The 13,132-nt window shown below is 42.5% G+C and overlaps 2 protein-coding genes across 2 annotated transcripts; both read left to right on the forward strand.

Moving 5' to 3' along the window:
• Positions 1 to 1,130: 1,130 nt before the first annotated feature.
• LOC102713443 lies at positions 1,131 to 1,963 on the forward strand. The gene has a single exon (XM_006647789.3). The coding sequence runs from the start codon at positions 1,279 to 1,281 to the stop codon at positions 1,675 to 1,677; it is 399 nt and encodes a 132-aa protein (XP_006647852.1). The 5' UTR covers positions 1,131 to 1,278; the 3' UTR covers positions 1,678 to 1,963.
• A 4,974-nt stretch (positions 1,964 to 6,937) lies between these two features.
• Positions 6,938 to 11,395, forward strand: LOC102721995 (mitochondrial metalloendopeptidase OMA1). The gene is made up of 3 exons (XM_006648960.3): positions 6,938 to 7,965; positions 8,058 to 8,209; positions 10,840 to 11,395. The coding sequence occupies exons 1-3, from the start codon at positions 7,015 to 7,017 to the stop codon at positions 11,087 to 11,089; spliced, it is 1,353 nt and encodes a 450-aa protein (XP_006649023.2). The 5' UTR covers positions 6,938 to 7,014; the 3' UTR covers positions 11,090 to 11,395.
• The last annotated feature ends 1,737 nt before the right edge of the window (positions 11,396 to 13,132 follow it).

The raw sequence follows: 13,132 nt of genomic DNA on the forward strand, positions 1-13,132 counted from the left end.
ACTTGTCTACGAGCAATACACTTTAGCTGCTAAGTATTTCCGTCCACTAATTTTTCACCTGTTATCCCGATAGTTAGCATTTTGTTAAAAAATATAAGATATATTAATACGAGATGTATCACTACATAAACATACACTTTAAATTTCAACCTCTACCAGTTATAATAAAAAAAACAAATTTATTTGTGAACGTGTGCGTACTAGTTTCAGTTTAATTTATTTTTCGTTAAAATTTATTGAAATCGAATTTGTAATTGCATATTCGTGAAGTGATATACCACATATTAATATATATTATTGATCTTTAAAAAAATCATAGACAACTATTTAAATAGTATACACGAATACAGCTGACAGATGAAAAATCCATCTCCAGTTAAGCTTTACTCTTTCAATTGGGTAGGTTAGCTGCTTTCAGCCTGGGCTTCGCCGATTCAGTGCATACGGGCGCACGGCCTGGCCCAGCTTGCTGGGCCTATAATTTCAGCTTTTTTCCTAGTAAGCCCGTAATGGCTGGTCCAACTGCACTTCCATCGAGCTGACAACCTGAGGTTTCTGGTCTTATACATGGCGGAGCCAGAAATTTCTTTACACAGGATTATATGATAGAGTACAATTTTAACTAGAATTTAATACTTTTCAGTGTATTTTTCAGTAGTCGTGTCACAAATCCAAGCTGCCGCGCAACCGTTTCCGGCCAACTCTTCTAGAACGATCCAACAAAAACGAAACTTCTTTGCTGCCGTCGTGTCAATGTTCGAGCCTTACCAGCGAAGCAAAAATCTCCCAAACGCTCTTTCTTTCCTTCGTGCCGTCGTCTACGAATCTCGGTGACCAGCTCGATCTCCGCCGTCCGTTCAATCCCTCAGTCATCGGAGCCGTCCGCGTGCCGGCCCTTCACGAGATTCCGCGTTCCCATCGGCCGCTTCCCGTACAGCCATGACTCAGCCATCGGGCTCCTCGAACGTGTCGCCCAGTTAAATCCAGTGCACCTCCCTGCACCGCGTCTACGAGAGCCACACGGGGGAACCTCTCGCCCTCTCGTGTCTCCAAGCCTCGCGTCCTGTGGACCCATTCCACCCGAGAAGCCCACGATCCACCGCCCTCTTCTCCGCTCCCCTCGCTAAAGGCGAAACCCTCCCTCCCTCCCTCTCCTCGACTCAGCGATCCCCAATCCCCCCAAAATCCTTTGCCTTCCTCCTCCCCGAGCTCGAATCCGCCGCTCCCCGCGAGGAATCGGTGTAGCGGAGAGTCGAGAGATCCGATTCGGCGGGGGCGATGGCGCTGGAGTGGGTGGTGCTCGGGTACGCGGCGGGGGCGGAGGCGATCATGCTGCTGCTGCTGACGCTGCCGGGGCTGGACGGGCTCCGGCGCGGGATGATCTCCGTGGTGCGGAGCGCGCTGAAGCCGATGATGTCGGTGGTGCCCTTCTGCCTCTTCCTGCTGATGGACATCTACTGGAAGTACGAGACGCGGCCCACCTGCGACGACGAGCACCACTGCACCCCCTCGGAGCACCTCCGCCACCAGAAGTCCATCATGAAGTCGCAGCGCAACGCGCTCCTCATCGCCGCCGCGCTGCTCCTCTACTGGATCCTCTTCTCCGTCACCTCCCTCGTCGTCAGGCTCGACCAGCTCCAGCAGCGCGTCGACAAGCTCAAGAAGCGCGACGACTGATCTGGTCCTGTTACCTGATTCGGCGCGGTCGACTGATCGTACCGGTGGCTTCGCTCTTTCTCCCTACTCGTTTCTCCTCTTAGATGCATGCATGTGACTGTTTTTTACTATGGATACTTGAGATCGTGATCCGGATTTGAGCTTTCTATTATTTGCTTCAGATCTAGTACGAGTAAATTAAGCTCTTTTGTGTTACAAAGGTCATGATACATCAAATTCTCCAAAAAGAAATGCTGTTGCAATGTGCGAATTTAGGTTAATGATAGCAGGAATGCTTTATCACGAATGCTGTGGATTTTTGGGGTCCGGTTGAGTTCGTTGATGTGGGTCATGGTGAAACTCATGTGGTTTAGTGACCTGCGATGGTTGAGTGTTCGAGAATTGAAATTAGAGTCCAATACACTGTTAACTTGTTCTATGCTGGAAAAATTGAACTCGTTTGGTGCAAACAATGGTAATGTACAGCTCTGTATATTTTCGATGATGGAAGCTCCATTTTTGGTTCCCTGTAAGTTAGGGATATGTACTTCTTGAAATCGATCACCTGACTTTGCGATATTAGACAGTACAAGAAATTGATCGAGTTAAAACTGGTAAAATCCATCTGCTACTTGCTGTGATGTTGGGACAGTAGCAGTAGGACTGCGTCATTGATAATCATTCGCTGTTTTATGGAGCAAGTGTTTACAGTTAGCTCTTCTTCAACTTCATTTTGGGGATTAGCTATTTTACTTTGCATCACAATAGGAATTGTCGATCACATGAAGTAATTAGTTGAAGTGCAACAAGTTGAACCCCTTAACTTCAACTCAGTTCTAATTTTGATCATGTTTCGTGCTCCTGTTTTATGGAAGCATTGTTATGCCGACATTTATATATATATATATATATATATATATATATATATATATATATATATATATATATATATATATATATCCTAGCATGTTCATTGAATGGTTGGTATCATTCTATATTATGTATTTCCTCATCGGTTTCTTGAAATATATTTTTGTTTGGAGCGGAAACAGAAAATTGGATTTTATGCTCAGCTACGATGATCCACACATCTAGCGGCAAATGAAACTTGTTTAGAATCGATATACTCTATGCTTCCGTATATCATTTGGTTACTACAAATTCAGGATTAGTAGGGCAGTTGTTTGCCAGGTTTTGAGATATTAGCTTGCCTGGTAATTTCGTGAATGCTTTTGACGCTTGAATCTGAGTTTTGCCATTACCTAATCGGTAACTTGAAACCAGTGTTGGGTAACAACTCTTCTCATGCCCGGTAGTCTGGTGAAGCTAGCAGTTCTGATGTAACCATGGAGTTGGAATATGCTACTGTTCTGTGTTGGAGCTTCGAAGTACACGACAGTACCTTATGAAGCACATACATGATTCTTCTTCTATTGATCTCCTTTTATCTATGTGCGGCAGTACCCTCACCTTTTCGCTCGCTAGAAACTTTCATTTTGTTAGGTTAGATAACTTTTTCACTCATTATTTTTGTTGCTGACGAGGGCATTATTTTCAATATAGATTCTTGGTGCTATCCTAAAATGACTAATTTTTTTTACTCTTTTGTTCTTCTCCAAATCTATGTTTCATGTGCACGTGTTCTCACGCATCTTTGTGTTTGTTTTCTTATGATTGTGTGTTTATGATGTGCATTTATCTTTTAGCATAACAATATATTTTAAAACTTCTGCGGTATCTCATACTTATGCAGAAAGAGAACAAAAGAACCACTCCAATTCCAATGAAATCAACAAACTGTACAATCACATGAGAAAATAACAGAAGTATGCAATAGAGGCTGCATGTTTTACTGGGCTACTGAATATCATGTGTTCAAAACTTCGCCCTGATATGTGCATGTGGATCATGAAGCACTTCAACCCAGTGACTGCCTAGTTGGTTTTTTTTTCCTGGGCGGGGATTATTAGAGATAATATAGCATCAGTTCACAAAGTGCTAGGTATACCAATGGATGAGAAAGATATGCCTTATGAGCTTGACTCTCACGCAACGAAAGTTGTGTTGAGTTGGGAGATCTAGCAGTTGGAGATGATAACTCTTCTAGTTTCTCTTCTATTGGAACAACCCTCAAAAGAGATGGATTTATCCAAAGACAAGTGTTTGACTTTGGATTATATCTGCAATGTCTGCTATACTAGCTCTCCCACAAGTGCAACTCGTGTCAGCCTCAGTTGTGACCCATCGGTCATGAGTGTCTCGAGGATAAAGAATCTCAATTGGGCAAAATTCGTTATATCCATATTGCAAAATATTGAATCTCTTACAACAAGTTAATTTCAGTCAACTACTGTCTTCTGTTCTATACCTGATGGTGAGTTTTTTACGCGCTTTTTAATAGTATGAATGTGTTCACAGTTAGTAACTTTTTATATATTCACGATGTTATTCAAGTTTACGCGAGATATAACTCCTAATTTATGTGATACAAGCTCTCTTTTATATAGAAAGTAGAAAGTAACTTTTCATGAAGTTTTAAATTACTTCATGAAAAGTTATTCCTATAAAAACAGAATTTACGTCGCATAGATTGGGAGTTATATTCTACGTACACATAAAGTACATCGTGAATATCTAACAGTTACTTTCTACATGTGTTACATGTGAAGACATTCAAATTATCGAAAACATAGAAAAAATACTCACCATCAAGGCAGTAGTTGGCAGAAATTGACTTCTTGTTGGGATATGCAGCCTTTTGCATTATGAATATAACAAACTTTGTGAAAGAGCATGTAGCCTAGTGGTTATAGTGACCAGAGTAACACCCAAGGTTCTGGGTAAATCTTCATAGGAGCATGAATTTTAGATTAGGTATTTGAGGGGCTAGATTCTCTACTCGGGCTAAATTCCCAGAGTTTTTGAAATAAAAAAATGGCTGCATATATTCAGGGCTAAGTTCTCAGAGTTTTTGAAATAAAAAAAATGGCTACATATATTCAGGGCTAATGATTCAGGGCTAATGATAGCATATATCCAAGTGGATATAGAGGCCGGGTAAAAATACTTTTCTCTAGAAAAATATAACAAACTTTGTGCAGTTAATATTTTTTTTTATCTTTGCAACGTAAATGACTGATGGATAACAACTAAGACGGACGCGAGTTGCAGTTGTTGGAGCTAGTACAACAGAGATTGTATTTATAATCCTAAGTCTAACATACTTGTCGTTGGATAAATCTATTTTCTTTAGGATGGTTCCAAGAGTAGATAGATTAATAGAGATGTCATCTTCAACTAGATCTCCCAACAAAAATGTCGTTGCGTGGCAGTCAAGCTCATAAGACACATCTTCTCCGCCTATTGGTATGTCTAGCACTCGGTGAACTGATGTTTCATTTATCTCTAATAATCCCTGCACATATCAGGGCAAAGCTTTGAACACTTCAGATTTAGTAGCCCAGTAAAACTTGCACCCTGTATTGCACTCTTCTGGTATTTGCGCATGTGATTGTACAGTTTGGTAATTTTTATTGGAGAGGCTCTTGTGTTCTCTTTCTGCTTAGGTATAACATATCGCAAAAATTTTAAAAGATGTTACGCAAAAATGTTTTTTCACCCGCAAGTTCCATATCTACAATGGGAACGTTTCACAGTTCGAGGCTAGCGTCCTCCTCTTGTCGTCATCTTATTGCTTCTCCTTATGATTATATTTATCGCTTTTCCTTATGATTATAAGCTAAAATTCAATCTTTTAAACCTTAAATTAAAGTTAATTTTAGAAATTTTCACTGATATTTATTTTCAGCCTTAGCTTCTATTATAAATGTAAAAAACTTTGAATTTAAAGTTAAAATTTTGATTTATAGATATAAATAGAAGTGAAAAGATGAGGTTGTATATTTCCCATCCGTGCTCCGCCACTCAGGGGTGGAGCCAGGCGTGAGGCAGCTTAGGCTTAAGCCCCACGTCTGGCTAAAAATTTCATTAGAAATATATTAAGTTTTAGCTAAAATTGATTCAAACAATTTACACTCTATCATTTGAGCAATGGGTTTAGACAACTACTAGTTCTGCCCCTGCCGCCACTTACTACACAGCAATACACAGCAATAAAAGAAGTGCACCATGCCTTTTTCTTTCATATCGCGTTGGTAGTTTAAACGACCGAGGACGTACTAAGCAATAACAAAAAAAATGCACCATGCCTTAATCGAAAATAACTGGTAATCGAGAGAAAACATAGCCTCCCTATGTTCTGTACGCGCTGTCGATCTATGATTTGCTCGATTTTTCTATTTGCCTCCGTGTGAGAGCCATGATCAGGTCGTGGGAGCAAACAGATGGTTCCTAGTATCAGATTTGAATTTCTAGTTGCATATTTACAGAGTTTTTATATGTTTCATGCTGGGTCAAGCTGGAGTCTTGCCAGAAGGAATGCATGATCAGCGAGATAAAGGAATTTTTTGAATTTTATTTATTAAATAATTTATAAATTAATTTTATATTTTTAATAATAATAAAGCTAACCTCCCGTCGTCCTCTAGGAAGGTGGAAAGGTGACGTGGTAAACGGTCACTCGGACGTGAGGGACAGCTGAAAATGACGGCACGGTGGTTTCGATTCAATTGTGGTTTGAAATATCTATATATAATGTATGAAATTATTCGATCACAGTTACTAACTTGGCTTAGCGGGCACTGTCCACCTCTTCTATCTAGGAGACTAGAGATGAAATCCTCGTAGATGCATATTACTTTCTATTTTTGTCAAGTAATTACATATGTTCAATCACAAAATCCTGCCATTTCCACGCTTTGTCATTTTACATTTAGCACTTGTCGTGAGCTTTTTTCGGGCCATCTCTCGTGTCCGAGTGGTCGTTTGCTACGTCACATTTTTATTCTACTAGAGGGTCACATTTTTATTCTACTAGAGGACGGCATGAAGTTAGTTTTGTGATTTTTAAAATACAAAATAAATTATTTAATAAATAAAATTCAAAACGCAAAAAATTCGCGAGATAAGCATATACACGTCGAGAAGTTTGCCTTTTCTTCCGACGCATTTCTTCCCAGACGGCCAGACGAGACAACCATCCAAAACTGGGCCGGAGCATGCATTATGGGCCAAGATTCCGGCCCGTCGCTCGCTCGAGCCCAACCGAGCAACTTGCGAGGAAGAGCGGCGCTGCACCTAGAACCTTCTCTCGGCCCAGCGACACGACACCACTCGCCGCCGCCTTATGCCACCTGGCACCCTTCTTGAAACCTCACACCCACACCCACACTCCCCGTAGCGATCAAACGCCGGTCCCGAAAATTCCCCAAAAATACGGGGAGAAAATAGAAGAAGAACATGAACTACTTGAAGAACTCGCGCTCCGTCCTCTCCAGGCTCCTCCGCCACAGGCCCGCCGGCGCCGGGTGCCCGCGGGTGCCTCCACGGCCGCCGCCGCCGTTGCAGCCCACTCGGTACTACTTCGCCTCCCCGCGGCGCGCGGAGGTCACCGACTTCGGGCGAGGGTTCCTCCGACCGAAGTCCGCCGTCTGCGCCCCGCCGCCGCCGCAGGCGCCGACCTCTCGGTGCTTCTACACCTCCCCGCAGCGGCACAAGGCTGTCCACTTCAACCGCCGCCGCGGGTCCCGGTGGTACCACGACCAGCGGAAGCTCACCGCGGTGGTGGTCATCTCGGGCGGCGCCGCGGTGGCCGTCTACTTCGGCAACCTCGAGAGCGTGCCCTACACCAACCGCACCCACTTCATCCTCGTCTCGCCCCCGCTCGAGCGCCAGCTCGGGGAGTCGCAGTTCAACGATCTCAAGAAGCAGCTCGCCCCCAAGATCCTTCCCCCGCTCCACCCCGAGAGCATCCGCGTTCGCCTTATCGCCTCGGAGATTGTCCGCGCCGTCCACCGCGGCCTCGCTGGAAGGCACCGCAACGCCTTCGCCGCCGATGACGCCTCTTACGGCGACATCTCCACCGACATCGTCATCAAGAACCACGAGGCGGACACAGAAGAAATGATGCTCAGCCGGTCCCGTGGCAAGAACGCGAGCGCCTCTGCCGCGGCCCAACGAGATGAGGAGATTCTGGATGACAGATGGGTCACCGAGAGTCGGAACCGTGGGAAGGAACGGGGAGCGGAGCCAGAGACGAGGCATCTTGATGGTCTGAATTGGGAGGTGATCGTTGTCAGAGATGACCTTGTCAATGCAATGTGCTTGCCCGGTGGCAAGATTGTTGTCTTTACTGGACTGCTCGACCATTTCAAGACCGATGCTGAGATTGCTACTGTGCTTGCGCACGAGGTGGACTTATCAGATTTCTGGGTTCATGTGTGATTTTCGGTAGTTGCAGTGGATTGGAGATTTGAAACTGACAGTATTACCCTTTGTTGTAGGTTGGGCATGCTATTGCAAGGCACTCAGCTGAGATGATAACAAAGAACATGTGGTTTTGGGTCTTGCAGATTGTCATCCTGCAGTTCATTTACATGCCAGACCTGATTAATGCAATGTCGACTTTACTCCTAAGGCTTCCATTCTCACGGAGGTATTCACGTCTTCCTTTTGATGTCTTTCGTGGTGATTTACAGTCTGCATGTGATAAATTGCATATTTCATGGGAATGAGATAAGAAATGCTGGTATAAGCTTATAGGTTTTTTTTTTTTTTTTGGGGGGGGGGGGGGGTCAAGCTCCTCCAACTCTCTAGGCCATATTAAACTCGGATTTCTGGACAATTAACACTCATCTAGTTAAAGGATAATACTTATATCTGGCTCCATGACCTCAAATGGGTTTGAAGTTCCATCACTGTCACTGATACTGTACTTCCATCAGTGTCGATTCAGCTAGATAGACTAGGATCAACTGCTTCTTGGTTTCGCAGATAAGTTTGAAGAAGTATATTCCTGCAATCCAGGGTTTACATGCCAAAGTTTTCTTTTATAGAACATTATTGCCGTGGAACGTGGAACTAATAGAAATCTTATTAAACTAAAATAACTCGTTCCATTTGAAGTTGAACTAGAAAGGTGTTTACTATTCAGTATTTGTCCCAAGCAAGACTTCACTGAGACATAAGATTGTTCAGTTTCCACACAGCCTTTTGGAATGGCAGGTTATATCTTTCTTTCTTTTTTTTGGAATATGCAACAGCATATCTTTTGTATTAAGGCTGGAGAGAGAGCTTGACAACAGCCAGCAAGTTATGTACAAAGGGAGAAGGAAAAGGAAACTACCGAACCAACCAAAAAAGTAAAAAACAGAACAGCGTTAGTCGATATCTCCTAGTAGGATGCGACCTGCAGGTGAGCCAGTTCTCCTCAAATTCGGACGCCTTCCATGCGTCAGAGCGCCGCCTCCGCCACATCACCCTCAGCCACTTGAGTCATTGTTCTGCTCCGACCATTGAAAACTCTCCTGTTTCTCTCCTTCCAAATAGTCCAAGCTACCAAAATGACAATGGTGTCAAAACCTCTTCTTTGCGCCAGCTGAATCGATCTTCAGCTATTGCACCACCAGGAGACAAAATTTTGCGCCGCCAATGGGAAGCAGTTTGCTTGGCCAATGGCCTGCTGGTCTCAGGACAGCCTAGCAGGATGTGATCAATCATTTCTTCGTGTTGTTCATAGAAGATGTATTTCTGTGGATGGGGATATTACGCTTGCTTAGACGATCGCCTGACCAGCAGCAACAATGGGCAACTAACTAGCCAGGTGAAGTAGCAAAACTTCGGTGGAGCAAAATTCTTCCAAATTTGCTGACTGGGGAAGGCATGACGGCCGATGAACAAGTCTTTGTATGCAGGCTTGGTTGAGTACTCTCCTGATGATTCCCAGTTCCAAATTATCTGATCATTTGACTCCACTAGGGAAACCGATTGTATTTTAGTCCACAATGCAAGGTATTGAACCATCAGACTGGCGCCCAATGAACCTCAGAAGCCCTTGATCCATTGTCGATTCGCCAGCGCCTTTTGCACTGTTTGCTTGTTACAGGTGCGTTTGGTGACCAGGCCGTGAATGTCCGGCGCTAGATCAGCAGGTTGCATTTGGATAAGGTTCACACAGATCTTTCAATGTTTCTTTCTTTTAGAGTTAGACTTGTAAGATTCAAATAGCATATAGCATGGATTGGTATGACATTTACTCCAATGTACCATAATTTACTAGATGTACTTGTTGTGCATCTATTACAACTCCATTAGAAAGGAATTACCATTTACAGCACCTTGAATTTAACGGTCATTGAGATGGTGAGCTATACACTCATAATGGTTTTAATAATAAAGGCATATTTGCCCTATTGACTTAGGGTAAGGTCGATCACTATGTCAAGTACATTGTACTCCAGGTTGAAGCAGAAGCCAATTATAATGTTCATTGAGGTGGCTTAATATATGTTAAAAGATTGTAGTATACCAGGGAATGATTTGTGAGAGTAAAATTTGAAAGCATGATTGTCCTGTGCAGTTTTTTTTTTTTTTAAAGTGCTGTTACCTTTGGCTGCATAGAACCTTTTTCTTTGCAATAAGCTGTTTAGGACTGTAGATAACTTCTATTATCTTGTATACTACGTTTGAAAATTGAAAGCGCCGCATGTGCCATAATCTTTAATTTTTTTCTTGGAAAATAACAGCCTGAACCATAAAAAAGTAGTGAGTGTAACTTAAGTTGTTGAGCGTTGGTAATACACTGTTTTTACCCTCTCCCCATTTTTTTTAATCACCGTTGAACTTACTTATTGGTGTTCCTTGGGTGTTCATCCTATATATGAGAACATTTTTATGGATGATGTAACTTTGAGCTCTATTATTTCTCTGTATTGGGACTGTAGGAAATCTACTCTCAATTTTGATCATGCAGGTGTATAAGGTAAATTGCTTTGTGTCAATACCCTAGTCAGCCAAGCACTGCTGTTACCAGATCCTGCCAAGCAAGTCATCTGGATATATATTCATTTTCTGTTTTAAAACTATTTTTTGTCATAACTGTGTTACCAAAGGACTTGAGGTTGCTGGATCATATCGTTGACAGATGGTCAAATCTATTTGCATGACATGATGATGATGAAACTCAACCCCTCAATAATGATCTTGCTTGAATTAACTTGTGCGCCAGGCAATTATCAATGTTGTTATTGCTTGTCTAAAGCTCCTTTGATGTTGTTACCCATGCAGGATGGAGATAGAGGCAGACCATATTGGGCTGCTTCTTCTTGGTGCTGCTGGATACGATCCACGCATCGCTCCCTCAGTTTACGAGAAACTAGGAAAGATCGCAGGAGATTCAGCATTAAGCAATTACCTCTCCACTCATCCTTCGAGTAAGAAAAGAGCACAGCTCCTGAGGCAAGCCAAAGTCATGGATGAAGCACTGGAATTATACAGAGAAGTTAGTTCCGGCCAAGGCACTGAAGGTTTCCTGTAGGTTTTACGACCTCAAATTTCAAACTCTTGTGCTGATTACGAATTCATGTAGTCCCTAACAAAAGAATACGCTCATATCAGTTGCACAGTGTCAGCCTGTAATTTTTTGTTTTGATTGTTTCTTCCTGGATCTGAGTAGCTTGATGTCGCTAGTTCTGAATTCTGAGGGTAAATATGTACCTTCGTTACGGAGGCAGGAAGTCAGCTGCGTCATCGGTGAGTAGGAAAGAGTAAATACTACTGCTGCATTTTTTTGTGTCAATAATTGTTGATTGACAGGCAAAAATACCTATTGTCCTTTTTGGTTCATCGATGTTGGTCATAAGTAGAGCAGCTCTTGTTATCAACCCCAACCTAGTCCACCAGATATGGATGATTGCATCATGGCTGGTTAGACTTCAGACTGGAATCTTAATGTGTTTGTGCGGTACAAACCGTTAATGATAACCAGGCAACAATTTTTCACATGTAATACTCTGTAACTAATCAATAATTCCATGTGTGATACTGCGTGACCAATCAATAATTTCATGTATATTAGCACCGGATCTGACATAACGAGTGGTATGCATCCATCCACCGCTCATCTTTCTCGCGGATATCGCTATATATCAGACACGCCAGCATGTTCTGCTTTCATCAGCAGCAACCGAATATTGTGATGGATTGATCGGCATTTGGTGTCGTCTTGATCAATCCAATGCTTCTCTATCTTGTTATCCTATCTCCCATTTCTGTCTCTTCCGTTGATGTCGCCCATGAAGCTTGCAAATTGGTGCTGTTGTTTACAACGCCGCCGCCCTCGAAACCAGAGTAGTTTTGTCATAACCTGGGAGCTAAGCTGGAACTACAAGATACTAGTACTAATACCAAGGCGCCATTTAGCTTTTCGCAGCACGAAGTGTCGCTTGCTGATCTGTGCTTTCTTGCAGATCCATGGCGATCTTGATGCTGCAGGGTTGGACTTGGATTAATCAGCCCTTTAGGCGATTAAAGGCTAGTGTCCTTCAGCTTGCTGCTTGGGTCACATCCAAATGCCGTGTATTTTGACTTGATGATCCAGTTTCGACCTTGGAATCAAGGAAATGCCGGGATGCGTGTTAGTACCTGATAAGCTAAAGTGACGGGCTAACTTAACTGTGTGTCTGTGTGAGACCAAGAAACTACAGGTTGACCTGTTAAGCTTAAGAAATTTCATGTGAACTGATGAAGTGATGATTGCATCAGTGTCCTGCATAACAGAGCTCCAGGAGTTGGTGAAGATGCTGTTGAGTGCCTGATTGCAGGTCAACATTGTGTGATCAACGTCAACAAAAGAAGGCCATAATAATGGCATCTCCAAGAGTAGTTGGATGATTGAAAAATACTGAAAATGATATGCCCGTATTGCATATACTGAAAATGATGTGCCTGTATTGCATATATTAATACTAATGACGGATTTCAGATTCATGAATATTGTATGGCTGCATCAGTACTCTTTATCAGTACAAACGATTGACAGGAGATCTTTTATTTTTGGGATTTTAGGAGAGATGTCACATCAACATGTACGGTTATATATTAGAAGTATTAAATATAGTCTAATTATAAAACGAATTTTAGATTCCGCCTGAAAACCGCGAGACGAATCTTTTGAGTCTAATTAATTCATCATTAGCGCATGTTGGTTACTGTAGCACTTATGGCTAATTACGTCATAATTAGGTTCAAAAGATTCGTCTAACGATTTTCTCCATAACTGTGTAATTAGTTTTAGTATTCATATATATTTAATACTTTATTTAGATATCTAAAAATTTGATGTGATGTGTTTAGGAAAAAAAAATTTTGAACTAAACAGGCCCTAAGACTGACGAATGATCTGAAATGGGAGTAATCTAGTCCGTACTCTGTAGCTTCTGATTGTGGGACAGCATTTCTCGGAGTGATAGGTCATAGGTGGCCAAACAGAGATGCAGAATCGTGCTCAACTGCTCATCGCAATCCCCGATTGATTCCCTTCGCAGAAAAGGACAAAGCATTCTGAGGAAGCTGCACCGTG

This window comes from Oryza brachyantha, chromosome 2 (assembly GCF_000231095.2).
Source record: "Oryza brachyantha chromosome 2, ObraRS2, whole genome shotgun sequence".
NCBI classification, from domain to species: domain Eukaryota; kingdom Viridiplantae; phylum Streptophyta; class Magnoliopsida; order Poales; family Poaceae; genus Oryza; species Oryza brachyantha.

Coding starts and splice junctions, on each gene's coding strand:
- LOC102713443 (XM_006647789.3), top strand. CDS start 1,279: ATGGCGCTGGAGTGGGTGGTGCTCGGGTACGCGGCGGGGGCGGAGGCG.
- LOC102721995 (XM_006648960.3), top strand. CDS start 7,015: ATGAACTACTTGAAGAACTCGCGCTCCGTCCTCTCCAGGCTCCTCCGC. Junction 7,966..8,057: donor CTACTGTGCTTGCGCACGAG/GTGGACTTATCA, acceptor CCTTTGTTGTAG/GTTGGGCATGCTATTGCAAG. Junction 8,210..10,839: donor AGGCTTCCATTCTCACGGAG/GTATTCACGTCT, acceptor TTACCCATGCAG/GATGGAGATAGAGGCAGACC.